At 41.4% G+C, this 25,706-nt stretch overlaps 1 protein-coding gene across 4 annotated transcripts; it reads right to left on the bottom strand.

Moving 5' to 3' along the window:
• Positions 1–3,594: 3,594 nt before the first annotated feature.
• LOC142389847 (forkhead box protein P1-B-like) lies at positions 3,595–23,726 on the bottom strand. Of its 4 annotated transcripts, none has more exons than XM_075475018.1 (16): positions 23,621–23,726; positions 21,410–21,550; positions 17,926–18,063; positions 17,701–17,790; positions 14,914–15,034; positions 14,631–14,736; positions 14,405–14,503; positions 14,089–14,176; positions 13,793–13,870; positions 13,492–13,693; positions 13,215–13,291; positions 5,987–6,088; positions 5,744–5,871; positions 4,896–4,950; positions 4,587–4,753; positions 3,595–4,473 (listed from the first exon to the last, which is right to left on the bottom strand). In XM_075475018.1, the coding sequence occupies exons 2-16, from the start codon at positions 21,533–21,535 to the stop codon at positions 4,311–4,313; spliced, it is 1,740 nt and encodes a 579-aa protein (XP_075331133.1). In that variant the 5' UTR covers positions 21,536–21,550; positions 23,621–23,726; the 3' UTR covers positions 3,595–4,310. The 4 variants fall into 4 exon arrangements, with proteins under 4 accessions (XP_075331133.1, XP_075331134.1, XP_075331131.1 ...); XM_075475019.1 differs by having other exon boundaries at positions 13,498–13,693; XM_075475016.1 differs by having other exon boundaries at positions 17,701–18,063.
• Positions 23,727–25,706: the final 1,980 nt, after the last annotated feature.

The following is a 25,706-nucleotide window of genomic DNA, read 5'->3' as shown; positions in this document are numbered from 1 at the left end:
ACACTGCATGTGATGTCATCAGTTCCGTTGTTGCTCAGATACAGACACAACACCCCAATTCTTTTGTGGCAATATCTGGTGATTTTAATCATGCCTCACTCTCTGCTACACTACCAACTTTTCAACAGTTTGTCAGCTGCTCTACCAGAGAAAACAGGACATTGGATTTGTTTTACACAAATGTCAAGGATTCATACATTTCCAAATCAAGACCTCCCCTGGGAAAATCAGATCACAACCTTGTTTTTCTCTGTTCAGCATATAAACCCCTTGTCCAGAGACTACCTGTCACAAAAAGGACTGTTAGAAAGTGGTCACAGGAAGCTGAAGAAGCCTTACAGGGTTGTTTTGATGCAACCGATTGGATTTCTCTTTGTAAGCCACATGGAGAGGACATTAATGCCATGACTGAGTGTGTGACTGACTATATAAACTTCTGTGTGGACAACACCATCCCCACCAGAACAGTGAGATGCTTCCCTAATAACAAACCCTGGATCACCAGTGAGCTAAAGGAACTATTGAACAAGAAAAAAAGAGCCTTTAGGGAGCGAGACAGGGAGTTACTGAGGAGTATACAGAAGCAGCTCAAAGTCAAGATCAGAGAGAGCAAGGAGGTGTATAGAAAGAAGCTTGAGAGTAAACTGCAGAGGAACAATATCAGAGATGTGTGGTCAGGAATGAAGAAGATCGCAGGCCTCAAGCAGAGGGAGGATCGGATGGATGGAAGTCTGGACAGAGCAAATGAGCTGAACACTTTCTTCAACAGGTTCAGTTCAGGAACAAGCTCACCATCCTCCCCTCCTGTTCCCAACCAAAGAGACATCCCACCCTCCTCTGATCCACAGCTTTCCTGTAACATCTCCACCTCCACCTCAGTCATGGATTCTTCTGCTTCCACTAGTTTGTCTTCAACCCAATCAGGAGATGCTGCTGTCCCCTTTGCCTCCCCCTCCCACTTTTCTGTTTCTAGAAGTCAGGTGAAGAGGCAGTTGGAGAGACTGAACCGGAACAAGGCTGCAGGTCCAGATGGTGTCAGCCCCCGAGTCCTGAAGGCCTGTGCAGAGCAGCTCTGTGGGATTCTGCAACACCTTTTCAACCTTAGCTTGACCCAAGAGAAGGTACCACTGTTGTGGAAGACATCCTGTCTGGTTCGGGTACCAAAGAAAACTCATCCTTCAGACATCAATGACTACAGACCTGTTGCCCTGACATCCCACATCATGAAGGTCCTGGAGAGACTCCTGTTGACCCACCTGTGTAAGCAAACCAGCACATATCAGGACCCCCTGCAGTTTGCTTATCGCCATGGAGTTGGAGTTGAAGACGCTATCATACACCTGCTTCAACAAACCCACTGTCATCTGGACAAAGCAGGCAGCACTGTGAGGATCATGTTCTTTGATTTCTCCAGTGCATTTAACACAATCCAGCCTGATCTGCTTCGTCTGAAACTCCAGAAGACTCAGGTGGAGGCCTCAACAATCACCTGGATTAATGACTACCTGACAAACAGACCACAGTTTGTCAGACTGAAGAATTGTGTGTCTAACCAGGTGATCAGCAGCACAGGAGCACCACAGGGGACTGTACTCTCACCATTCCTTTTCACTCTGTACACTTCAGACTTCCAGTACAAGTCAGACTCCTGTCATCTACAGAAATATTCAGATGACTCTGCAGTTGTCGGGTGTATCAGAGATGGACAAGAAGCTGAGTACAGAGAGCTGGTGGACCGCTTTGTGGCATGGTGTGGGAACAATCATCTAATCTTGAATGTTAACAAAACAAAGGAGATGATTGTAGATTTCAGGAGAAACAGGGTCAGATCAAACCCTGTTTCCATCATGGGAGAAGAAGTGGAGGTGGTTGAGGAATATAAATACCTTGGTGTTCATGTGGACAACAGACTGGACTGGAGACACAACAGTGAAGCCATCTACAAGAAAGGACAGAGCAGACTGTACTTCTTGAGGAAGCTAAGGTCCTTCAAGGTTTGCAACAAGATGTTGCAGATATTCTACAAGTCTGTTGTCGAGAGCGTCATTTCCTCTTGCGTCATCTGTTGGGGCAGCAGCATCAGAACCAGGGACCTAAAAAGACTCAACAACCTGATAAGGAAGGCTGGTTCTGTTCTGGGGACGACTGTGGAACCTCTGGAGACAATAATGCAAAGAAGGATTTTGCATAAAATCAAGAGAATTATGGACAACCCTGAACATCCTCTCCATGAGACTGTTATCAGAAAACAGAGTCTCTTCAGTCAAAGGCTTCTTCAGTTTGGATGCAAAACGGACCGCTACAGGAAATCTTTCCTGCCCACAGCCATCAGCATCTATAATAACTCCTTGATTTAATTGAGCTACATCAACATTTAATTTCCCTCTGGGATAAATAAAGTATTTTTGAATTGAATTGAATTGAATTGAATTTAAGATGGACTCTCATCTGGCTTGAGCGCTCAGTAAAGCCCGCAGCTCTGATGGCATGGGGTGCATTAGTGCCTGTGGAACTGGCAACTTGCACATCTCCAAAAGCACCATCAATGCTGAAAGGTATATAAAGGTATGACAACATATGCTCCCATCAAGATGACATTTTTTCAGGGGAAAGCCCTGTATGTTTCAGCAGGACAATGAAAACTACATACTGCATCTGTTCCAACAACGTGGGCACACGCAGGGCTTCACTGGAACAGGGAACAGCGATCAGCTGCTCAATGGGTCATGTCCCGCTGACCGTGTCGGCCATCATCTTTCAAGGTGGATTACCCGTTTCTGGGTGGGCTGCGTTTCCTCTGACATGACGTACAAGCGCTGGAGGTTTGCTCACACAGACACGCCGTAAAGTGAACAAGCCGACATCAGACACACGGTCCTCTCAAGCTCTTCACAGTCTCGGCCACAGACGGTTTGCAACGTACTGCGCAGTGAAAAGTGCCAAGCATCCATATTCACAGTGCTTTGTTTGAGTGGTGGACATCAGCCTTAATAAGCCCAAATCCTACTTTTGTTCAGAACAAAACAGGGAACAGGGAATTATCGGGTCATTTTGAGGTCACACAGAAAAAGCACTTTAATAAACTCCCCAAAGTCTTAATGAATTGGGAAAAATAATGAGTGAGCTTTTAAATGTCTGTATTAGTTAATAGTCTTATAATCCAATCTGTGCCATCTGCAGCCTGTGCGCGTACGTTGTTTCTAAGCAAACAACTTTGAGCAAAATCCACACATCCATCAGTTTCTGCATGCGGAGAGAGAACTGTTCAGTCACTTCAAGCTAAGGCACGATCAAACCTGTTCATTTGACAAGTAATGATGTTTGTTTTCTGGCTTCAAACATTGTTCCTGTGTAAACTACGCCTGTTGCCAGTGTGCAGTTGTATCATTTTCACAGTGGCACACTGAATTAATGCCACAGGGAATTGTTTTCCACCCACAGAGGTCACGCATCACCTGACATTAAGAACTCATAACGGTTGATAAGAGACGTGCGAGCAGGTAATATAGCTCGACTCAAACCATAATTTCCTCACGTGCGACAACCATGCAACCTTAAACTATCAAAAACTAAATCAAAGACACGTACATCATGTCACATAGATCATGAGGAATTTTAATATTCATAGAGATGCATTGGTTTACAATAACAATAAATCTATAGTATCTACTCTTACAAGCTCAGTTAAGAGCCAATTTCAGCGATGTTCATGGAAGGGGTGAAAAAGACCAACAGGTATAAAGTAGCTGTGTAATTTCTTTTGATCAACTTGTCGATTATACCTTAGATACAAATATATCAGATCATGTTGGCAGTGAACATTTCAATTTTTGAAACAAACACTTGTTCATCCTCTACAAATCTTTATACATCATGACTACTAAAATAAAATCAGGTAGTGTGGCCCCACAGCACAAATCAGCTATGAAGACGGGGGGTACTTTCATTGTGAAGTGCTAACTATCAGTGTTCCCTTTACTTTGGCTTCTCTGCTCATCATGGTCCTTTTGTTTACATTATACATATCTATCTACATATAGACATATATAGATAGATAGATATGTATGTATATAAGATAAGATAAAACACAAACGTTTCACAAATGTGTTTTTGTGATCTCATTCAACTGTACAAAAAGCAATTCGATGCTGGATTAACAAACAAAGTACGTAATGCTGAAAAATATCTTTTAAGAAAAAGAAAGAAAAAAAGTCCCAAGTTTGGTTACGTAGATGAAGCTGTTGGTTTTTTTTTTGTTTTTTTTTGGAATAGAGTCACACATGAGTGAGTGGACAGCGTGGACCTCGTAGTCAGAGAGAAGGCACGCGATCGAGATGAAGGCTGGACCTCTCCGGGCTACCGCTGTCTTCATCGCGGTTCATCTCTGGACTGTGGCCGTGCTCATCTGTGCTCTCCGGAGATTCGTAGGGGTAACCTTCACATATCTCCTCATCCTCCTGCTCTTCTTTGATGCTGGTGTGGTGAACGTGCCGGACAAAACAAACAAAACAACGCAGGATGGGAATTACATTGAATCCAAGCTAAGGAAAATACAGGAAAGAGGTGCAAGAAAGAAGGCGGCTTACAAAGCTTGGGGAGGGGACTGCGTTGCGCTGCTGTCGCTTTGGTATCCAGATCCATTAGCCAGAGCTCCATTCATCTGCTCCTGGAGAACGTGAGGCAAGGAGTGCATTGGGATGCTGCCAATAGAAGCTGGGTTGTACAGAGAGCTGCTACCATCTAGAAAACCACTCTGGACAAAACGATGAAGAAAATAAATAAACAGAAGCACATTCTCAGCCATTTATAGTGCAACGGTCACAACAACGGCCTCCTTTCAGCTTCGTCTTCCCATAGCGTCGCATTAAAAACTTGAAATATGTCATTTTGCTTACCTGAAGAGCAGACCCAGCTAAGCTCTGGCGGCTCTGAGAGTTCTTCAGCAGGGATCTACCAGAAGAAAAAATAAATAAAGATATTCTTGCATCTGTGTTTGCATTACAGCGACAGCAAAATCACTTGTTTGATGATTCACTTGTAAGTTCCCTCTAAAAAGAGGCAGCTTAGCAGCAACCGTAGCATTCTGTTAAGCCTCGGGTCTGTGTGGAGCTGGATGATGTGGGAGGATTGTCACTGTTGAGAGGGCGACGTGTTTTTAGGATAATACCAAAGAAAAGACTAAAGGATATGTACAGGCAATCAAATTTGAGCCCCTTAAGAGACCCTCGCCTCTCAATTTGAAGAGGGAAAAATAAATTATCATGTTATCTGGACAAACAAAATAAATAAATTTAAAAAATAACAGACTTATCAAGTGGAACAGATGAGTTATGTAAAAGTCCAAAATGAGGCTCGTGCAAACAGCAACAAGCTCGGCCCCTTTATTTGTACAAAGTTGGATCCATTTATTTGTCAGAATTGATCAGTAACCATTCCTGTACCTGCCCTGATCTGCTCTGAGCAAGACGGAATGTATCCGTCACCTTCTCCAGGCTTTTCTTCATACTGCTGCGGTCACATTCTGCCTAATGATGTCCTTCTTTGTCCTGATTTCTGCTGCACAGGAACGCCAGGTGTTGCTTATAGTAACTGCACACTTCCAGCCTTTGAAACTTTGATACTTGTTTACAGTAAATATTGTGCACACTCGTGAGCTGGAGCTACAAGGTCAAGTCCTTTGAATGTCTGGCATCTGGCTTCCGGAAGCATGGCGCTTGGGGCTTTACGTTCAAAGTGCACGTACCCGTTCCCGGCGGTTTTCTGCGGCCGCCTTCTGTGAAACTCGATCTCGTCCACCGTCCACACGGCTCCCTTCACGTTCTCCAGACGCACAAAGCATTTATGCAGGCTCAGATTGTGTCTGACGGCGTTCTGCAACATTCGGAACAGACGGAACACATTTTGGTTCCCGTGGCTGGACGCAAAAAGCATCAAAGGTTCACATCGTTTACCGGTTTCACGTTCACACGTGCGTCCGTGCTCATACCTTCCAAGTAGCTGCGTTGCGCCTGAAGTAGGCAAAGTTTCTCGTGAACCAGTTGTAGATTTCGTTTAACGTCAACTGATTGCGAGGCGATTCAAATATAGCCTGAAAGAGACGATTAAAACAAACAAACAAACAAAAAAATTTTTAAAAGAGGGGGGGGGGTAAGGGTTAGCACTCTGAAGTAAATAGGTTAGGGTTAACAGTCTGAGGTAAATAGGTTAGGGTTAGCACTCTGAAGTAAATAGGTTAGGGTTAGCAGTCTGAAGTAAATAGGTTAGGGTTAGCGCTCTGAAGTAAATAGGTTAGGGTTAGCAGTCTGAAGTAAATAGGTTAGGGTTAACAGTCTGAAGTAAATAGGTTAGGGTTAGCAGTCTGAAGTAAATAGGTTAGGGTTAGCAGTCTGAAGTAAATAGGTTAGGGTTAGCGCTCTGAAGTAAATAGGTTAGGGTTAGCAGTCTGAAGTAAATAGGTTAGGGTTAGCAGTCTGAAGTAAATAGGTTAGGGTTAGCAGTCTGAAGTAAATAGGTTAGGGTTAACAGTCTGAAGTAAATAGGTTAGGGTTAGCAGTCTGAAGTAAATAGGTTAGGGTTAGCAGTCTGAAGTAAATAGGTTAGGGTTAGCAGTCTGAAGTAAATAGGTTAGGGTTAACAGTCTGAAGTAAATAGGTTAGGGTTAGCAGTCTGAAGTAAATAGGTTAGGGTTAGCAGTCTGAAGTAAATAGGTTAGGGTTAACAGTCTGAAGTAAATAGGTTAGGGTTAACAGTCTGAAGTAAATAGGTTAGGGTTAGCAGTCTGAGGTAAATAGGTTAGGGTTAGCAGTCTGAAGTAAATAGGTTAGGGTTAGCAGTCTGAAGTAAATAGGTTAGGGTTAGCAGTCTGAGGTAAATAGGTTAGGGTTAGCAGTCTGAAGTAAATAGGTTAGGGTTAGCAGTCTGAAGTAAATAGGTTAGGGTTAACAGTCTGAAGTAAATAGGTTAGGGTTAACAGTCTGAAGTAAATAGGTTAGGGTTAACAGTCTGAAGTAAATAGGTTAGGGTTAGCAGTCTGAAGTAAATAGGTTAAGGTTAGCAGTCTGAAGTAAATAGGTTAGGGTTAGCAGTCTGAAGTAAATAGGTTAGGATTAGCAGTCTGAAGTAAATAGGTTAGGGTTAGCAGTCTGAAGTAAATAGGTTAGGGTTAGCAGTCTGAGGTAAATAGGTTAGGGTTAACAGTCTGAAGTAAATAGGTTAGGGTTAGCAGTCTGAAGTAAATAGGTTAAGGTTAGCACTCTGAAGTAAATAGGTTAGGGTTAGCAGTCTGAAGTAAATAGGTTAGGGTTAGCAGTCTGAAGTAAATAGGTTAGGGTTAGCGCTCTGAAGTAAATAGGTTAGGGTTAGCAGTCTGAAGTAAATAGGTTAGGGTTAACAGTCTGAAGTAAATAGGTTAGGGTTAGCAGTCTGAAGTAAATAGGTTAGGGTTAGCAGTCTGAAGTAAATAGGTTAGGGTTAGCGCTCTGAAGTAAATAGGTTAGGGTTAGCAGTCTGAAGTAAATAGGTTAGGGTTAGCAGTCTGAAGTAAATAGGTTAGGGTTAGCAGTCTGAAGTAAATAGGTTAGGGTTAGCAGTCTGAAGTAAATAGGTTAGGGTTAACAGTCTGAAGTAAATAGGTTAGGGTTAGCAGTCTGAAGTAAATAGGTTAGGGTTAGCAGTCTGAAGTAAATAGGTTAGGGTTAACAGTCTGAAGTAAATAGGTTAGGGTTAGCAGTCTGAAGTAAATAGGTTAGGGTTAGCAGTCTGAAGTAAATAGGTTAGGGTTAACAGTCTGAAGTAAATAGGTTAGGGTTAACAGTCTGAAGTAAATAGGTTAGGGTTAGCAGTCTGAAGTAAATAGGTTAGGGTTAGCAGTCTGAAGTAAATAGGTTAGGGTTAACAGTCTGAAGTAAATAGGTTAGGGTTAACAGTCTGAAGTAAATAGGTTAGGGTTAACAGTCTGAAGTAAATAGGTTAGGGTTAACAGTCTGAAGTAAATAGGTTAGGGTTAACAGTCTGAAGTAAATAGGTTAGGATTAGCAGTCTGAAGTAAATAGGTTAGGGTTAGCAGTCTGAAGTAAATAGGTTAGGGTTAGCAGTCTGAGGTAAATAGGTTAGGGTTAGCAGTCTGAGGTAAATTGGTTAGGGTTAACAGTCTGAAGTAAATAGGTTAGGGTTAGCAGTCTGAGGTAAATAGGTTAGGGTTAGCAGTCTGAAGTAAATAGGTTAGGGTTAGCAGTCTGAAGTAAATAGGTTAGGGTTAACAGTCTGAAGTAAATAGGTTAGGGTTAACAGTCTGAAGTAAATAGGTTAGGGTTAGCAGTCTGAAGTAAATAGGTTAGGGTTAACAGTCTGAAGTAAATAGGTTAGGGTTAACAGTCTGAAGTAAATAGGTTAGGGTTAACAGTCTGAAGTAAATAGGTTAGGATTAGCAGTCTGAAGTAAATAGGTTAGGGTTAGCAGTCTGAAGTAAATAGGTTAGGGTTAACAGTCTGAAGTAAATAGGTTAGGGTTAACAGTCTGAAGTAAATAGGTTAGGATTAGCAGTCTGAAGTAAATAGGTTAGGGTTAGCAGTCTGAAGTAAATAGGTTAGGGTTAGCAGTCTGAGGTAAATAGGTTAGGGTTAGCAGTCTGAGGTAAATTGGTTAGGGTTAACAGTCTGAAGTAAATAGGTTAGGGTTAGCAGTCTGAGGTAAATAGGTTAGGGTTAGCAGTCTGAAGTAAATAGGTTAGGGTTAGCAGTCTGAAGTAAATAGGTTAGGGTTAACAGTCTGAAGTAAATAGGTTAGGGTTAACAGTCTGAAGTAAATAGGTTAGGGTTAGCAGTCTGAAGTAAATAGGTTAGGGTTAACAGTCTGAAGTAAATAGGTTAGGGTTAACAGTCTGAAGTAAATAGGTTAGGGTTAACAGTCTGAAGTAAATAGGTTAGGATTAGCAGTCTGAAGTAAATAGGTTAGGGTTAGCAGTCTGAAGTAAATAGGTTAGGGTTAACAGTCTGAAGTAAATAGGTTAGGGTTAGCAGTCTGAAGTAAATAGGTTAGGGTTAGCAGTCTGAAGTAAATAGGTTAAGGTTAGCAGTCTGAAGTAAATTGGTTAGGGTTAACAGTCTGAAGTAAATAGGTTAGGGTTAACAGTCTGAAGTAAATAGGTTAGGGTTAACAGTCTGAAGTAAATAGGTTAGGATTAGCAGTCTGAAGTAAATAGGTTAGGGTTAGCAGTCTGAAGTAAATAGGTTAGGGTTAACAGTCTGAAGTAAATAGGTTAGGGTTAGCAGTCTGAAGTAAATAGGTTAGGGTTAGCAGTCTGAAGTAAATAGGTTAAGGTTAGCAGTCTGAAGTAAATTGGTTAGGGTTAACAGTCTGAAGTAAATAGGTTAGGGTTAACAGTCTGAAGTAAATAGGTTAGGGTTAACAGTCTGAAGTAAATAGGTTAGGGTTAACAGTCTGAAGTAAATAGGTTAGGGTTAACAGTCTGAAGTAAATAGGTTAGGGTTAGCAGTCTGAGGTAAATTGGTTAGGGTTAACAGTCTGAAGTAAATAGGTTAGGGTTAACAGTCTGAAGTAAATAGGTTAGGGTTAACAGTCTGAAGTAAATAGGTTAGGGTTAGCAGTCTGAAGTAAATAGGTTAGGGTTAGCAGTCTGAAGTAAATAGGTTAAGGTTAGCAGTCTGAAGTAAATAGGTTAGGGTTAGCAGTCTGAAGTAAATAGGTTAGGATTAGCAGTCTGAAGTAAATAGGTTAGGGTTAGCAGTCTGAGGTAAATAGGTTAGGGTTAGCAGTCTGAGGTAAATTGGTTAGGGTTAACAGTCTGAAGTAAATAGGTTAGGGTTAGCAGTCTGAGGTAAATAGGTTAGGGTTAGCAGTCTGAAGTAAATAGGTTAGGGTTAGCAGTCTGAAGTAAATAGGTTAGGGTTAACAGTCTGAAGTAAATAGGTTAGGGTTAACAGTCTGAAGTAAATAGGTTAGGGTTAGCAGTCTGAAGTAAATAGGTTAGGGTTAACAGTCTGAAGTAAATAGGTTAGGGTTAACAGTCTGAAGTAAATAGGTTAGGGTTAACAGTCTGAAGTAAATAGGTTAGGGTTAACAGTCTGAAGTAAATAGGTTAGGATTAGCAGTCTGAAGTAAATAGGTTAGGGTTAGCAGTCTGAAGTAAATAGGTTAGGGTTAACAGTCTGAAGTAAATAGGTTAGGGTTAACAGTCTGAAGTAAATAGGTTAGGATTAGCAGTCTGAAGTAAATAGGTTAGGGTTAGCAGTCTGAAGTAAATAGGTTAGGGTTAGCAGTCTGAGGTAAATAGGTTAGGGTTAGCAGTCTGAGGTAAATTGGTTAGGGTTAACAGTCTGAAGTAAATAGGTTAGGGTTAGCAGTCTGAGGTAAATAGGTTAGGGTTAGCAGTCTGAAGTAAATAGGTTAGGGTTAGCAGTCTGAAGTAAATAGGTTAGGGTTAACAGTCTGAGGTAAATAGGTTAGGGTTAACAGTCTGAAGTAAATAGGTTAGGGTTAGCAGTCTGAAGTAAATAGGTTAGGGTTAACAGTCTGAAGTAAATAGGTTAGGGTTAACAGTCTGAAGTAAATAGGTTAGGGTTAACAGTCTGAAGTAAATAGGTTAGGGTTAACAGTCTGAAGTAAATAGGTTAGGATTAGCAGTCTGAAGTAAATAGGTTAGGGTTAGCAGTCTGAAGTAAATAGGTTAGGGTTAACAGTCTGAAGTAAATAGGTTAGGGTTAGCAGTCTGAAGTAAATAGGTTAGGGTTAGCAGTCTGAAGTAAATAGGTTAAGGTTAGCAGTCTGAAGTAAATTGGTTAGGGTTAACAGTCTGAAGTAAATAGGTTAGGGTTAACAGTCTGAAGTAAATAGGTTAGGGTTAACAGTCTGAAGTAAATAGGTTAGGATTAGCAGTCTGAAGTAAATAGGTTAGGGTTAGCAGTCTGAAGTAAATAGGTTAGGGTTAACAGTCTGAAGTAAATAGGTTAGGGTTAGCAGTCTGAAGTAAATAGGTTAGGGTTAGCAGTCTGAAGTAAATAGGTTAAGGTTAGCAGTCTGAAGTAAATTGGTTAGGGTTAACAGTCTGAAGTAAATAGGTTAGGGTTAACAGTCTGAAGTAAATAGGTTAGGGTTAACAGTCTGAAGTAAATAGGTTAGGGTTAACAGTCTGAAGTAAATAGGTTAGGGTTAACAGTCTGAAGTAAATAGGTTAGGGTTAGCAGTCTGAGGTAAATTGGTTAGGGTTAACAGTCTGAAGTAAATAGGTTAGGGTTAACAGTCTGAAGTAAATAGGTTAGGGTTAACAGTCTGAAGTAAATAGGTTAGGGTTAGCAGTCTGAAGTAAATAGGTTAGGGTTAGCAGTCTGAAGTAAATAGGTTAAGGTTAGCAGTCTGAAGTAAATAGGTTAGGGTTAGCAGTCTGAAGTAAATAGGTTAGGATTAGCAGTCTGAAGTAAATAGGTTAGGGTTAGCAGTCTGAAGTAAATAGGTTAGGGTTAGCAGTCTGAGGTAAATAGGTTAGGGTTAACAGTCTGAAGTAAATAGGTTAGGGTTAGCAGTCTGAAGTAAATAGGTTAAGGTTAGCAGTCTGAAGTAAATGGGTTAAGGTTAGCAGTCTAAGGTAAATAGGTTAGGGTTAAAGGATAAGATCGTTTTTTTGACATTGGGCCCTTGATTTCACATTATAACATGATGTTCTACTCACCCCTGCTTGTTGTTGGTAATTTGGAGCTGTTCCGAAGATATTCAAGAGGCGTCTGGCTGCTCTCTTGAGATATTCGGCCATGAAACGGTTTCCTATGGGCAATGTTATACAGGCAGAAACTATGCTGTTTATAATTTATTAATTACTGTACACTAGCACTGATAACGTGGAGGTGCGTCGCTTACTTAAAAAAATCCGGGTTACTGTAATTTTGAATTTTTGTCGTAAAGTGGGTGTTACTGACGTCATCGTCGTGCTACTGCCACAGACAGCCCACAGACCTGCTGCCTATTTATTCATTCGGCTAAAATTCAAAATTAGTAACCCGGATTTTTTTAAGTAAGCGACGCACCTCCACGTTATCAGTACTAGTGTGCAGTAATTAATAAATTATAAACAGCATAGTTTGTGCCTGTATAAACTTGCCTATAGGAAACCGTTTCATGGCCGAATATCTCAAGAGAGCAGCCAGACGCCTCTCGAATATCTTCGGAACAGCTCCAAATTACCAACAACAAGCAGAGGTGAGTAGAACATCATGTTATAATGTGAAATCAAGGGCCCAATGTCAAAAAAACGGTCTTATCCTTTAACAGTCTGAAGTAAATAGGTTAGGGTTAGCAGTCTGAAGTAAATAGGTTAGGGTTAACAGTCTTAAGTCAATAGGTTAGGGTTAGCAGTCTGAAGTCAATAGGTTAGGGTTAGCAGTCTGAAGTAAATAGGTTAGGGTTAGCAGTCTGAAGTCAATAGGTTAGGGTTAGCAGTCTGAAGTAAATAGGTTAGGGTTAACAGTCTGAAGTAAATAGGTTAGGGTTAGCAGTCTGAGGTAAATAGGTTAGGGTTAACAGTCTGAAGTAAATAGGTTAGGGTTAGCAGTCTGAAGTAAATAGGTTAAGGTTAGCAGTCTGAAGTAAATAGGTTAGGGTTAGCGCTCTGAAGTAAATAGGTTAGGGTTAGCAGTCTGAAGTAAATAGGTTAGGGTTAACAGTCTGAAGTAAATAGGTTAGGGTTAGCAGTCTGAAGTAAATAGGTTAGGGTTAACAGTCTGAAGTAAATAGGTTAGGGTTAACAGTCTGAAGTAAATAGGTTAGGGTCCAATGTCAAAAAAACGGTCTTATCCTTTAACAGTCTGAAGTAAATAGGTTAGGGTTAGCAGTCTGAAGTAAATAGGTTAGGGTTAGCAGTCTGAAGTAAATAGGTTAGGGTTAGCAGTCTGAAGTAAAGAGGTTAGGGTTAGCAGTCTGAGGTAAATAGGTTAGGGTTAACAGTCTGAAGTAAATAGGTTAGGGTTAGCAGTCTGAAGTAAAGAGGTTAGGGTTAGCAGTCTGAGGTAAATAGGTTAGGGTTAACAGTCTGAAGTAAATAGGTTAGGGTTAGCAGTCTGAGGTAAATCGGTTAGGGTTAACAGTCTGAAGTAAATAGGTTAGGGTTAGCACTCTGAACTAAATAGGTTAGGGTTAGCACTCTGAACTAAATAGGTTAGGGTTAGCACTCTGAACTAAATAGGTTAGGATTAGTATATATATATTACCTGTCTGATGAGAGAGGCATATGTAAATGGAGGTCTAACTTCTGTGCTCAAGTAGAACTCCTTATTATCAATTATATCTGTGGGAATAAAACAATGAACCAAGATTACTTTTTACATACAAACACATCTGAGCAGTGAACACTAAACACATAGATCATAAAAATGGCATTATTGTAAACGACTACACGAGAAGCTGAACCCGTTTCTTTGATCCTTTGAAATGAATGCGTGTCGCTGCGGAAACTGTTATTGTTGCAGGTGTTGTCTGTGACCTCACCGGTACCTTGGCTCACAGAGCGGCTATATCGCCTCCGTACGGGGCTTCCAGTGAACATGCTATTGGGAGTGAGGACTGAGGGGGATTCAGAGAGCGGTGTCAGGGGTGTGGACGGTGCAGTGGCACTCTGAGAAAGGCTCATAGGAGGAGGGCCTTTGGGCAATGTTGCCTGGGAGAAAGACACATTGGACACCAGATTCACCTGCACAAAAAAAATGAAAAAGTCGGCAAAAAGGTTAGTGTGGCTAAAAGCAGAGCGATCCTTGTTTTTGATTGAAAAACGGCTGTGGCAGGTTCTCACAGGCTGTGCCGCGGGTTTGGGCTCGGACGACTTGAGATGAGCCATCATAGCTTGCAGTCGCTCTTTGTCCTTTTTCAGCTGCGTTAGACGGAAGACCAGAAAGAGAAGTTGAGGCTGGCGAATCTCATGAAATGGGTTACATGAAATTCTGTGTGGCATCCTGAGTGTAATGTACAATTAAATAAAGACACCACTTGTGTTTCCAGACCTGGTGTGGAAAAACCCCCAAAAAGCACCAAACCTTTACATGTTCACTTTCACTCCTTTGGAAGACAACAAATCTGCAGATTCCATACCTGCAGTTCCAGCTGTTGAACCACTTGCATCTGTACACGACACTGTGCCGTACTCTTGTCATCAAGCGTATGTTCACTGTTCAAATGTCTGCAGATGGATAAAAAAGTATCAGATGCTTTAGCAGCAACACTTGCTGAACAGATAACAGATTTGTGATACGAGATTAAAACATTCTCATGCTTCTAAAAGGAAAGAGAAAACTATTAACAGGAAAACAGTGGATATCAATATAATTCCAATACACGTATACAAGCTTAGTAAGGACAAATGACATTAAACAACGGCGTAAAGCGTGAGGTGGATTTAAGGACTCACTTGATAAAGGCCTGAAAGTCTCCAAAAACAGTCTCACAGCCCGGCCATTTACACATGCCATTTCCGTACAGAGGATGGCTGTTCTGTGTGTTTTCATCACTGCGAAAAGAACAGTCAACTATCAATGCAGCTTCTTAGGAATAATTTGCTGGTGAGGAACGAGCCCAACACATTGATGGAAAGTAAATTACTACACAGCCCGGGCGAGGAAGTGTGCATGACAAACCTTTCTTTCCTCTTCAGAAGGGTCTGATGACCGTTGGTGGTAGACTGTTGGCCGGAGGACTCTCTGGCATCTACAGCAGAAGACAGGATGCTGCCATTTTCACAGCCTGAAAACGCACACATACACGTAGATACATGGTCAAATGCAGCGCGAGCAGGCAAGAGTGGCAAGCATAGATGAAGCATGAGAACTTTGAAACAAGCAACAAATTCAATGTTAAATGGGCTAAAAACACTCCAGCACCCTGGCTGACAGAATTCTGAGTGCAGCGAGCGAAGCCTACCCGGGGCTACGGCGGGGGTGGTGGGAAGCACAGACAGCAGGCCTTGCCTCTGCAGGTTGAGGAGATGCTGCTGCTGCACCTGAAGGAGCTGCTGCTGGATGGCAATCTGCTGGGCCGTCAGCTGTGAGAGAACACGGGTCAGTAAAATTCACCCCATCATTTCATCACAGTAACATTCTCCTGCGGCGAAACGTTGTGACTGGCAAAAAAACCCCAAAAACAAACAAACAAAAAAAAAAAAACACCGTCAACTCTTTCTGCACTAGCTTTGATTTCAGCGCTCAAAGCTTTATGGATCGTGTTCGGAAACAATCGCAGACGTGTCTAAGGATGCACCGATACCGATGCTGGCATCGGTATCGGCACCGATACTTCACTTATATACTCGTACTCGTACTTGTCAAACAGTTGCCGATACCATGCACCGATACCACCAGTGTTTCCCGCATCGCTTTAGCTATAATCGTCCTCCGTGAAAAAAAAAACGAAGTAGTAGCCTAGGTAGTTAGACCTAATGCATTGTCCTTCACAGTGGTGCAGTCACAGCCAACATCTTTCTCTGACAGTCATTTCTAACGTCAGAACTGTCTCTTCCACTCCCTTTCGCTGCCCGCCTACCCGAAGCTGTCTGTTTTTTTATATTCACTTGCGACATAACAATTATGAAAATCCGTGTGCCTGTGGCCAGAATGTAATCCGTCAACGCGGCACCCCTTGCAACATTAGGCTATTACAACGGTAGCCGGTTACCTACTGCAAACTAATAAGAAGCACCCTAAAGCAGTTGAGTTGACAAAGCTGCGCAAAGCCAGCATCAAAAACGAACAGTGGTGCCATTTTTTCACATCTCCCTCCATTTCCATTCGCGCAGCCGGCTTAAAAAAAGCAGGTGTGGCTACACCTGCTTCACGCATATCTCTCCCTCGCTCTCCTATAAATCGAAGAATTGGTGATAGAAAACAAAAAAAGCCACCGTACCTCTATTGATAACTAATAAGACCATTGAAAAGCATTCGAGGTGATATTGCGCCAATTTTCCCTCTCCCTTCCTTTCCTCCACAGCTGTTAAAAAAGCCGACTAACCCTTCCTCTCTTCCGCATAACTTAACCAGCCCAAGCACATGCGCTAAAATATAAATAGGCTATAGTGTTTTATCACACTGCCATTAAATGTGCCCGAGAAAGGGAAAGAAGGAAAACATTAGGTGCATCTGGCGCTACCGTGAAATGAAGCGGAGCTGTTCGCTGGCAGCAGCCTAGCTGCCCCAGAACAGGGAGCAGCGGAGACTGTCAATCATGCGACCCTGCGTGCTGTCCGCTGGCAGTATATGCCAACTCTGCTCTTCCATTTATTTTACGTTGGAAAGCTGAAATAGGCTTGTTAATGCTGTAGCATTTGGTTAGTTTTCTACTTTACTTTCTGTAGGCCGAATATTTTTCTTCTTTCCATTTCTCAGGCACATTGAATGACTGTGTGATAAAAAAAAAAAAAAACATACCTTACTGACATCGTTATTTCACAACGTGCTATTTATTAGTCTATTTCACATTGATTTTTCATATTTCCTAGGCCTATTGAATATTAACACTACAACATTTACTGTGTTGAAGATTTATTTACTTTACGTTGGTAAGCTGATAGTTTAAACATGCTCATTATAATGCTGCAGTAGCCTATTCATTTTTCGGGTTTATCTAAAAACATTTCGACACCAGTGCAAAAGAGCGTGGACACACTGACACAGTTACCCCCCCACCGTCTCTCTCTCTCTCTCTCTGTTTGTGCCATAAATGAGTAGCTGTTTGTGCGTCTTCTTGTTGATTGTAGCGCAGGGCGCTGTGTTGTTCGGTTGCTGTTTTTTTTTTTTCGCTTTCAGTGCACATTTATTTTGTGAAAAGACGGCAAGTAATGTATACTAGGAGGGCTTGGTTTCGAGTAGCCTATCGTACATGTAGGCTATTGCGTATTGTGCGCTGTTCGCCGGTGTGTTTTTGTCACTCCTCGCTCTCCCCACTCCATTACACAATCAGTCTAGTCGCAACAAGTGTTCCATGACTTCGAACGTTGAACATTCTAATCCAATTAATTTTTGCAACAATGTTGCAGAAGACACGCGCTACCAGAGAGAATGGATATTATAGGCCTGCTTTTACAATCTCTGGCGCTACCGTGAAATGAAGCGGAGCTGTCCGCTGGCAGCACAGCCTAGGCCTACTCTGCCCCAGAGCAGGGAGCAGCGGAGACTGTCAATCATGCATCATTATCACCCCTGGTAGAAAACTACATTCATGGCAAATATATCATAATAATAATAATAATAATAAATTATATATATACATACATTTTTTTTTTTTTTGGCAATTTCTGAATAGCCTAAATATGGGGCATCGGTATCGGTAGTACTCGGTATCGGCGAGTACTGTAATGATTGTACTCGTACTCGTATCGGTTTTCAAAAAAATGGTATCGGTGCATCTCTAGACGTGTCTCCTGCCGTCACATTCAGGATGAGCTAATGTCTTTCACCAAACAGTCTCACTTTCGAATCTCCGACATGTTTCTATGTTGTCTTATGAATAAAATATTGGTTTATGAGATTTGCAAATCACTGCAATTCTGTTTTTATTTACATTTTACATTTGTGGACTTGCGGTTGTATTCCCTTTCGTGCCACCAAGTTAAACAAGCCACCCCTGTAATACAGGTATTGATTCTTCATATTACACAATAAACATGTAGGGAGCAAGCATGCATTAGCAGATCAAACTAAAATGAGGAAAGGTTACCTCTTGACTAACAATCCCGGCACTCTTGTGTTGCAGCAGCTGCACATTTAGCTGCTCTTGCTGATTCTTGAAGACCTCTTGAATTTGTTGCTGCAGACATAATGATATAAGTAAAAAAAAAAAAAAAAAAAAAAAAAAAAGGGGGGGGGGGGGGGGGGGGGGGGCTGAGCACACAGAGCGATCGTATTCGGCGTGGATAAAGAGAAAACACTTGGCATGCATTACCTGGTGTAACATGAGTGCCTTCTGCTGCTGGAGCAGGGCTTGGAGCTGCTGAGGACTGAGGACCTGCTGCTGTGTTGTCTGCTGCAGCTGCTTTGGAGCCTCTGCTGGTGGGGTCATCATGGACAGGGACACTGGGATCTTCATCAATGAAAAGAAATACACGAGAGCGGCTCAAATCTACATGCACATATAAAACAACAAAGCACTGTGGAAGTCACGCCTGTGACAAGACACCATACGGGTAAAATATGAGGAATAACAAATAATCCACGCACAGTACAGGGCTTTTCTGGGCGTAAATGCCTACTGCTTTTTGTTTGTTGTTGATCTAATCTATCAGGAACGTATTTTTGTATCAGTGGATTCGTTCATGCGAACAAAGCATATCTTCAATACATTATCTCTAGCTCCATTTCTGCTATTGCTTTCTCAGGAATAGATTGCATCTATATGCATTTTTCTGGGCTTTTCATAAGATCCCATGCTCGAGAAAACCAGCCGCAGACAGGATTTTCACCGTGACAGAAGCTCAGCCGGATACCAGGTTGCATTGCTCGCTGTGGTGCAACCTTGCTTCAATAGAGCTAAATCCAAAGTTCAACTAAAACCGAAATAAACAAGTCCAAGGGGAGCTTTTCACAACAGAACAGAAGCTTATTTATGAAATTCAGACGCGCACAGAAAAATGCGGGCTTTGTCTCACTACGAGCGCGTTCAGTGAGATCTGCTGCTGGTCCAAGCGTTTGGACCTGAAAAACTTCTTTTAAAAAAAAAAAAAAAGCTTTTTGTCATGAAGTATCATGAATGTTATCAATACACTTTGTGCAAGCGTTCAAAATACTGTATTAAAAAAAAGATAAGAAAAAGAGCGGATCGCTCAGTCTATTATGCACCTTTAAATGTTGTTAAAAAGAAAAATAGAAAGACGTGCATAAAAACAATGCAAGGAACGTTCCACAGTTCCTATATTATGCGAGTGCATGTCATCACATTTTCGGGTTTTCCCTTCTTCTTTCCCATGACCTCGGTCATGTAAATTTGAGTGAGTGAACTGTAGAGCGCATGGACAAGAACTTGGTATGAAGCCCAATACAACTGCACACGAAACTGTCAAAACTACTCCCGCGTAATATAAATGAGCTGCGTTCAATAAGACCAGGGATGTCCAAAGTCAGTCCACGAGGGCCACTGTTCTGCAGGTTTTTTATGTTTCCCAGCTTCAGCAGACCTGATTCAGATGAATTAGATCTCTTCAAAATATTGTTATGTTCTGCACAAGCCTGCTAATGATGCATTGACCTGAATCAGGTGAATCAGGGAGACATCTAAAACCTGCAGGACACTGGCCCTCGAGGACCGGTTGTGGACATTCCTGAATTAGACCGTATTTGACAAACTTTTTTTTTTTCTGTATGAGATTTAAGCAAATTTTAGAAAGTACAATAATGTGGATGTAATCGTAGCCCACACCTCCAGCACGTCTTGTACAACAGTTCAAAAAGCACGCGCCTTTGGTTTGCAGTCATGTAAAACGAAGAGAAAACGTCAAATCCTCACATTTGAAAGGCTGAAACCACGTGTGTTATTCAAAGATCAAAACGTTTACATTTCAATAAACATTCTGTCAATCAACTAACCAATATGGCAACTACTTTTTGCAGCCCCGTACTTTTACCCCATATTCAAAATGAACTTTATGGTTGCTTACAGCATTGATTACCTATTATTTTCACTGGCAAGCCGAACTGACTCAACCGCCATTTCAGCTAAAAAAAAAAAAAGAAGGCAACAGACCGAGCAGAAACAACAACAACATCAGATGGCTTAAGGGAATTATAAGTCCATCAAAACAACAACAACCAGCGCCACAAAAACAACAACATCTCCTGGTAGAGACGCAGCAATTACCACACCCTCCCCCTCACTGTCAGCCTCACAGCTCGAGGGATGTTTACGGTAAACATAAACAGAAGGAATCAAAATGGCACAGAGATATAAATAATGAATAATAAAAAAAAGGGCATACAGAGCATGTTTACGAAAACAGAACTTGAGATTCGTATTTTAATTAAAGGTCTGAACCACAAACAAACATTTCTCTCCGAGGCAGAGTCTGTTTTGAATTGAGTAAACAAACTGACACAGAATTTCACACAGGGTTTGGGCAAACAATAACAGTTGACTACCTCCTAGTTTGTCTTCTCTTCCGAAACTCTGCGCTGCAGAATGGCCATCAAAGCTATGAAAACAGGTCTATCTCATAGACCGAGCCAGCTGGCCCCCTCTATTTTTTTTTCTGTGGACACCATCAACACAACAACAGCCTTTGCCTAATCCCCGTTGCTATGGCAGCCAGCAAGTCCAAACATCTTCTGTTGTTGTTATTGTTGAAAGTCATACCAGCCAGCAACTGAGTGTAAACACAGATCTGTTCCGCGAGACTGGTCTTGTGAACTTTTGTGAGAGATGACTGACAGCACATAGAAATGCTGGAAACTAGCAGGGGAACACAAACAATAAGCTTCCCTTAGCAGGAGTAAGACTATATGCCTTTATAGATGTGCCAAACAAAGAGTGACTTTTACAAAACCGATGCCAAGTTTAGCCAAGTGGCATCTAAAAATATCAAATTGAGCAACCTCAAAGATGTGACTCTTTTAAACGTAGACACACAAACACATTTTAACTGAGCAAATGGTTTGTAAAAAAGCAGGCAAAATGAATAATAGCCTGGCGCTGTCATATCACAGAGCAAATAAAGCATATGTCCGACAGACCTGAGAGTCGCCATTGAAAAGTTTCTCTGCGCCGTCAAAAAACACAAATTCCGTTCAGCAACAATGACAACCTCCCACAGCCTCCCAAACCCACATGATGCGAGCGTAAACAAAACTAACAATATAGCACTGACTGATCCCTCCACGCAGCAGGAGTTGAGCTTTCCCCCCTCCCCTTCTAAACCTCCACACCACATCCCCCAACACTCGTGCTCCCCTTTTGCATAATTATGAAGGATCGTGGTGAGGAGAGTCAGAGGGGTACAGGGATACCTTTAGAAGTAAAGGATGAAACAATGTAGCACAAATTCTCCTGTAACAGGATGTCGTGTGCACTGGTTTCCATATCATCATCTACCCGATATGTTCATGGATACTGACAAGACAATATTAGATACTGGACTAGCTATGGAAAAGATTCAAATGAAACTATTTATAGTTTGGTGAAAGAAAAGCAGCTGCTTCAGTTACATTGAAGACAAAATGTTTTTACATTACAGCTAAACAGGTGTTACAGAGTACCAAAACTGCACTCAATAGAACAATAATCTTTGAACGCCACACGACTTGCTTCTTGGCTGTAGCCAAAAAAACAAAACACATCATCTCTTATTTGTGTGGTGTATAAAGAGACATCTGCAAACTACATTTGTGCTTTTAAAGCTCAATTCTGGTGTGCCGAGCAATCGCAGCTGAGAGTGACTGACCCTGGGCGCCTCTGGAGGAGGAGTCTGGCCACTCTTCAGTCGGCTCTCATTCTCAGTAGGATTTCTGCTCTCTGCCTGACTTGCTTGAACGGTGTGGCCTGCTGGTTCTGACCGAGACTCATGCATCTGGACTTCACTGACCTGCAATAAAAGAAGTTACTGTAAGCAAAAGCAACCGGATGAAGCGGTGCAACATGACATAATACAGAGAACAGGCCAGTAGAATGCCGCCGTCTCTGTGCTATTACTTCACAAGGTGATAAGAAGTCCATTCTTCTAGAAGACTTTAACAGCATTCGATAATCTCTTGTGTAAAAAGCTGCAGCAGTAAAAGTTGAAGACTTCAGTGTCACGGCCCTACCCACTAATACAAACATGTTCGTCTACTGGTGAGGGAGGAAGATGTTAAGTCTATTTGTTGAATAACCTAGTGCTGCCATGACTACTGTAAACACAGGGGCCCTGGGTCCGTGTTTATGTGCAAACATATCTTCCTTCTGGAACAATTTACCATTAACCAGGTGGTGCGATAAACGGCTGTGGCAGGTAGTACAATGCAGAAGTAGGCTTTTATGTATACAGCTTGGGAGTGTTTGAGTAAAAAGCTCAGCAGCATAAACATAGGTAAATAATGTCAGCAAACAAATAGCATAAGCAGATGGAAAGGAACACAGAAAACCTGAAACGAAACAGGACACAAAGCTCTGATGGAAATGTCAGTTCATTCAGTTACCCAAAGTCTCACACTGAGATTAATCTGTTAATCAAATCAATCTGTAATGCGCGGCTGAGAGTCAGTATAAACAGTTAAACAATCTCTGATTAGACTGTCTATACTCAGATAAAGTTATGACCAAAACAGTGCCAACAGGTAGCAAGAAAGAAACTTAAGATGAAGGAAAAAGAAGAATAGAAGAACACTTGACAACGACGAATGGATGACTACTGAATGGCAAGTTACGTCTCGCTGCAGCGATGTGTCATTCATACACAAAACAGAACTTACAAGGTTGAAAGTTCCGGCAATCTTAAACAAAAACCTATTTGTTCAAAACAGGCAGCTGTTGGTGAAGTCCACAGTGTTTACTTTAGCGCTCAGGATCAGGGTTAGTTTGGAAGACAAAGGGCAGAGTTTCCTGTAGACATTTTTGCAGAGGTTGGAGGGTGAATGTGGTTCTAAGAGCCAAACACAATTATTTGTCAATCCCTTATCAAATGTATTCATACAATATGACAGATATTATTCTATGGGCTTTTCTTTTATTTCCTCTTCTTTGTGGATAGGCTAACTAATAAGGGTATGACGATTTTTTTTAACATAGGGGCCACTTTCAAGGAATGGGGAATTCTTCAGCTTCTCAGAAGTGACAGTGTTTTAACAAGCTAGCCAATATATACCAACATGGAAAACCGGTGCCTATGATAATGGATTACTTGCTATATACTTTTGTAGCAGTGCAAAGTTGACATGAAACATAACCACATATACATTAAATACATCAAATGAAGATTAGCTAGACCAGGTGTTACATTAAATTAGCTACAACTGTAACTTGTCTGGACTTTCAAACTAAGATCTGAGACTCTAATGTCATAATGTGTTTGATTCTGTATCGGTTGAATACTTCAGCCACATTAAGGAATATGGGTTCATTTTGTCCCATGTTAGCCACACGTTACACATCCAGAATGAAGTACCAACCATTCCAGTTCGCAAACAACACCTGCAACGAGGTACATGAATGAAAGTTACGTGAAATAACGTCGATTAAGTCTTCGCAACGTTCTTATTAATAAGTTACATTAACGCGTTGTGAATAGAACCGATATCCGTTAACACCAACCACCGCAGTCTGAGGTTTCCGTTGAGGACTTCAACAATTAGCTTACATAAGGAATATGAACCAGAGAAAACATGAAGTACAACACGCCCAACGTGTAAACCATACAGCTAATGTGATCGTGTATATCTGCGATGTTTACGGAGCTATGTGAACTTTGCAGGAAAACATTTTTGTGACCAAAATTGCGGGTGGCGTTCACGTTAACAGTAGCTACAACAAAAGCTAGCACCAATCCTGACGCTAGCTTGCGAGAAAGGTTTATCTCTCATATTCATTTTGCCACCCGGTAATGTCACAATAAATTCACTGTTACACTCAATGTTCATGTAACAGGTGTCAACAAATTGTTACATAACCGTTTACTCACAGAATTGTGAACGAGCGGACAGTCTTTGACTTAGGGTGGTGTCAGAAGAAGAAGATCCCTCGGTGCTGTGCCTTCCTCGGTAGCGAGCTAGCCACAAGTTGCTAACAGAGGGCGTGGCTTAGTTAAAAGTAAACAATGGTGACGTCATGTTAACACGCGGACTGCTTCAGATCCGCTTGAATTTTGACGCATATTTCGATAGAAAAAGCCACAATATCGGTGTTGTCCTTATTCTAAAAATAAGTTTAAAAAGATGGTCAAGTATGTAAAATGGTAACACGTAAGTCTATGTGAGAGTGGATACAACTAAATAGCTTCCAAAGTAAAACTAACAGTTTTTCAATGGATCGCGAAAAATAAAAATTATTGCTTTTCCCCCGAAGACAATGTTTTTTTCAGCGTACACAAAAATCCTGACGACAAAACAAAACTGCAGTGACATTTCTGAAAACAAAGCCATAAAAAACGGCGCCTTCAATGCTGCGTGCTTTGGTGTCATTTTTCGAAAATGTCGTTTTCTCTTTCATTGTTAGTCGCGTACTGTTCGCGTGTTCTTCATTTCACTTACGTGTTTTGTATCTCAGGTCAAAAGTCAAACATGCTTTAAGTAATGATCACTACATTTCGAAAATTAGAACTTCAGTGTTTTTTATGCGCTTGCTTCGCTCATGTCAAAATGTCTCACATTTGAGCTGAAGTTTCTGCTCCGTCCAACCGGGCAAACCTTCAATTTCTTTACTGATGAAAGACATCAAGTATTGGGGGGTGATTCAAATGCGGATCTAACCGTGTTCAGCATTGTGAGAGGGGGTAGTATTATGGGCCTAGTGGTTGATCAGATCACACAAGCAGTGATGCCACACATGGTAGTGGTCACTAATCTTCAGAGAATGTTAAATCTTAATATAATGAACAGTCTTGGGAGATGAGACCCAAGTGTCATTCCAAATGAATTCATATAAAATATTTTTGCCTACACTGGTGAGACCACAAGAGGGAGACATTTTCTGTCAGGTTGCTATGAAATGAGAGCAAAATGTGCAAAGATTGTCCTTAGATATTAAGACAGTTATTTACGTTGAACACTAAACTGAATACACAGACATGGGTCTTTTAATAAGGCAGGCAAAACTTAGGTAAACTGTGTTACTAATACAATCCACTGCTCCGCTGGACTTCACGTTGAAACTTGAAGCCTACCTAAACATTTTGCAGACCAGTCACAACCCCCATATGGCCACAGCACTCGGTAGCATCCTTCCCGGCACAGGACACTCGAAACTCCCAAGATATCAATCTGTTGGCATCTGTGGAAAGCGAGCCCAATCCACAGAGACCTTTTCCAACAATCAATATGGTCCAAAAGATCTGTTTCTAATCTCCTGGTACCAAACACTTCAGGTCCACACCGTTATTGGGTTAGACCTGAGCAGCATGAGGAGGACCTACTCCACATTAGGCTGGTTGTCATAAGGTTATGGCTGACAGTTTAATGTGTAGGACTTCATTCACACAAGAATCTACTTGGAGTGATAAAGAACACCTAGATGATGATCTGACCATCTTTGTCTACAAAAAAAACCCTAACCCAAACAAAAAAACCCCCGTAACATTTCAAGTCCAATTTGCCTTTCTACACAGAAATGCAAATAATTCAAACTGAAAAAAGTTGAAAGTTAAGGAATCTTTATTTTCAATTCATTTCAACATATAAAACTAATAGAGAAACTAATGTACACAATTTCAACATGCTGAGCACAGGACTTTTAACAATGTAAACCACTGATAAACACAAGGCACCATTCAAGAGAAACAATCAGTTACAAATCTTGGATCTAAAGTGAGCTATTAGCAGTATAAGTGCAAGTATTGCTATTCTCAGACTAGAGCGTGTGCTTTATCATCATATGAGCAGCTGAACTATACAAGAAACTAAAGCAAGTTTGGCAAAGTGTGGTTTGAAATAGAATTCCCTCCGTCACTGTTGACGAGAATGCAGGGTAAGCCGTCAGCATGACAAATACCTCCAACATTCGTTTTGACGGATAAATGAAGGCAGCTCTCAGAGGGTTTCAACGAATACCTC

This window comes from Odontesthes bonariensis, chromosome 10, assembly GCF_027942865.1.
Source record: "Odontesthes bonariensis isolate fOdoBon6 chromosome 10, fOdoBon6.hap1, whole genome shotgun sequence".
Lineage (NCBI taxonomy): Eukaryota > Metazoa > Chordata > Actinopteri > Atheriniformes > Atherinopsidae > Odontesthes > Odontesthes bonariensis.
The sequence above is the reverse complement of the archived record's forward strand: the minus strand, read 5'-3'. Positions and strand labels throughout refer to the sequence as shown.